The sequence below is a fragment of the Phocoena phocoena genome, chromosome 4 (assembly GCF_963924675.1).
Source record: "Phocoena phocoena chromosome 4, mPhoPho1.1, whole genome shotgun sequence".
NCBI classification, from domain to species: Eukaryota; Metazoa; Chordata; class Mammalia; order Artiodactyla; family Phocoenidae; genus Phocoena; species Phocoena phocoena.
The window spans coordinates 145,525,381-145,528,584 of record NC_089222.1 but is presented as its reverse complement, the minus strand read 5'-3'; the positions used below and the strand labels follow the sequence as shown (position 1 = coordinate 145,528,584).

Here is a 3,204-nt window from a genome sequence, read left to right as displayed (position 1 = left end):
TGGGCAAAGGTGACGCTTGAGGGGGCACAGTGGTGAGGGTAGGAGGGACTGGGGTGGGGCTGGAGGGGACCCTCCTCCCCTCCTCTGAAACCCCCAAGGCAGACCCAGGCCTCAACCCAGAGCCCAGAAGGGGCCTCTCCTCCCGTCCCAGCCATCCAGATCCCTGTGCTCACATCTGCCCTGGGGCGGGGCTCCCTCGGAGAGCCCAGGCCCTGCGCGCCATTGGTGGAGGTCAGCAGCTGGTGGCCACTTGGAGGCCACGGTGACCAAGGGAGGGGCTGAGAGGCTCCCTGGGCCCCAGGGCTCTGGCATCCCTGACCGAGACCCAAGGGCACGCAGTGTTTCTGGGCAGGTGTGTGGCGGAAAGGGGTCCCCGCACTAAATAGCAGTGGCCTCCAGGGAGGGGCGGCAGCTGTGCAGCCCTGCGCCTGCCCCCAGCTTTGTCCTCCTCTACGCCCGGCCCCCCACTCTTCTGTAGGGGGCCTGGGCCATCTGTGAGTCAGGGTGGATGGTTGGGGTCTGGGGCGACGGAGGCGCCCACCAGGTGGTGCCCCAGCAGACCAGAGGGTGGCCCGGGCCCCTCTGTGGGACGTGCCTTGGGTGGGGGTACCTGGGGACCAACGCCTCGAGGCAAAGCCCGCCGGGCCACCACTGTGGACAGGGATCCGGGTGAGGGGCTGGGCCACATGGGGGCCCAGCGTCCTGGGAGCTGGGTAAGAGCTGGCCGGCCGCTCGGAGATGCCGTCCCGCGTCCCCGAGAGCCCGGGGCGACCCGGATGACGCCAGCCCAGGCCAGAGGCCGCCGCAGGGGGCAGAAAGCTTGCTCCAGAGAGAGGCGGGCAGCCTGGACTTGGGAAGGGGCTCGGGGTGTGGGTGATGGGAGGTTATGGGCAGCGGGGAGCGGGCGGCCCCTCGAGAGGAGGCCTGAAGCCAGGGGGTGAGGGCAGCAGCGGCCGCCACCCAAACCTGGGAAATGTTCCGCTTCACGCAAGGACCTGGGAGCTTCTGAAGCGGGAAGGGGCACTGTGACGCCCAGGGGACTGTCCGCAGGGGCCCCGCCCTGGGCGGCGAGCCTCCAGAACCGGCCCCTGGCAGCACCCACAGGCAGTGGGCTACCTCGGATGCTGTGGGGAGCCCCCTGGCCCCCACCAGGACATGCCCCCTCTGGTGGGATTCTCTCCGGGCCAGCCTGAAACAAGGGTCTGGTGACCATGGCCCCAGCCCCACCCTGGACGCCCTCAGCCTGATCTGAAGGGCCGGGCTTGGCCTCCGTCTCAATGCGTCCATTTCCTCCGCAGCTGGGAGACCGGAGAGATGGGGGTGGGGACACAGCGGCCACCCCAGGTCCCATCCGGAGGTGGATAGCGCTATCAAAGGCTCAGGGTGGCAGCGTCCGGGCTAAAGCAGGTCCCCTTGAACTGAAGCCAATCCACACGAGTGGGACAGGAACTGCTTTTTCATGGCCGTGACCCGCGGGCAGGGGGCCTGTCCTCCCACCCTCCCCCCGGGATGCTTTCCCAAACTAGGTTCTCAGGTGCCAAGTAAGAGAATAGGGGTTCTCCCGGTTAGCACGGGCACCCACCCCCGACGTTTCGTCTTCTGCGCATCCCTCTGGTGGTGGGTATTTATAAGGCAGCAGCAACAATGGTGGGGCGGTCCCCTTGAGGGAGCCTGGGCCTCCCTGGGGCTGGGTAGAAACGCAGCACCTGGGGTCCCACCCCGATCTTCTGAGCCAGAATCTGCACTTGACAGAGAGCCGGGGCCCGCGAGCCCAAGGATGGACACCCAGGAAGCGTCCAGTGGCACTGCCGCCTCAGTGCAGGGACGCCCACGCACGCCCATGCCGGCTCTTTCCCCAGCCTGCCTTCTCCGAGCTTGGCAGACCTGAGGGCGCATCCCAGCGGGAGTGCCAGCCCCGGCTGCTCCCCATGTTGCATTTCTAGCTGCACCCAGGGGTGCGGCGGCCTCTCAGCACAGCCCGAGGGCGTGGATACAGGAGCTCCATTTCTGTGTCTGGATCCAAGAACAGCTGGCTTTACACTGAGAATCAAAGGACAGGGCAGGGCAGAGGGGCTGCATGGAGAATGTGGGCGCAAAGATGGACGTCTTTACTGCCCCGGTGGCTCCGGATACCGAGAGAGAGGAGGCCCCGAGGCCGCAGTCACGGCTGGAAACCACGGGGCCACCCGACCGCCAGCACCCGCTCTTGCCACAGCTTCAGGTGGTCACACTTTTCCTCTTTGCTGACATTTTCCCTCGTTTCCATGAGGTTGAGGCGTCCTTAGTGTTGACAATCATCCCGTCTGTCACCTACCTTTTGCTTTGTTTATGGGGTCTTTTTTCATAAAAATGTAACCTCTGCTGTCCTCCGGTTCACCCATCTGCCCCTTCCTGGCCTGTGTGGGTGTGTCCCGGCTTGGGAAAGCTGTTCCTACTCCAGGGTCAAAACCCGGGTCTTTCCAGTTCCCTTCTGCCGGTCACGTCATTGGTTTTACATATTTTTTGAGTGATGTGAGGAATGGTCTGAGTCCACAAATAATTATTCCATTCTTCCATCCTCTCTCCTTATTTGAGATGCCCCTCCCCCCGTGTACAGAATTCCCACAGATGCAGGAAACTATTTCTGCGTTCTCGATTCTGTCCCATTGAGTTATTTCTTTATTCCTGTAACCGAAAATCCCTGTTTATTTACTCTGGTTTTCTTATGTGTCCAGATGTCTATTAAGACAACTTCTTCTTCTTAGTTGGTTTGTTATTGTTGTTGTTTTGGGGTGTTTTTTTTTAAATAGACTTTCAGGGAAGTTTTAGGTTCACTGCAAAATTGTGCAGAAGGTATGGAGATTCTCCATAGACTTCGCGCTCCCACACCCACATAGTTTACCAAATTATCAATGTCCCCCACCAGAGTGCAGTGTTTACAGCCAATGAACTTATATCGACACATCGTAATCACTCAGAGTCCTTAGTTTACATCAGGTTCATTCTTTTTTTTTACGGCAATGACTTTTTATTTTATTTTATTTTATACACCTTTATTAGAGTATAATTGCTTCACAATGCTGTGTTAGTTTCTGCTTTATAACAAAGTGAATCAGTTATACATATACATATGTTCCCATATCTCTTCCCTCTTGCGTCTCCCTCCCTCCCACCCTCCCTATCCCACCCCTCTAGGTGGTCACAAAGCACCGAGCTGATCTCCCT

The 3,204-nt window shown here is 59.6% G+C and overlaps 1 protein-coding gene across 1 annotated transcript; it reads right to left on the bottom strand.

Annotated features, from left to right (window-relative positions):
* Positions 1 to 499: 499 nt before the first annotated feature.
* LOC136122138 (basic proline-rich protein-like) lies at positions 500 to 1,351 on the bottom strand. Its single transcript, XM_065875932.1, has one exon. It carries the CDS (start codon positions 1,349 to 1,351, stop codon positions 500 to 502), a length of 852 nt encoding a protein of 283 aa, XP_065732004.1.
* Positions 1,352 to 3,204: the final 1,853 nt, after the last annotated feature.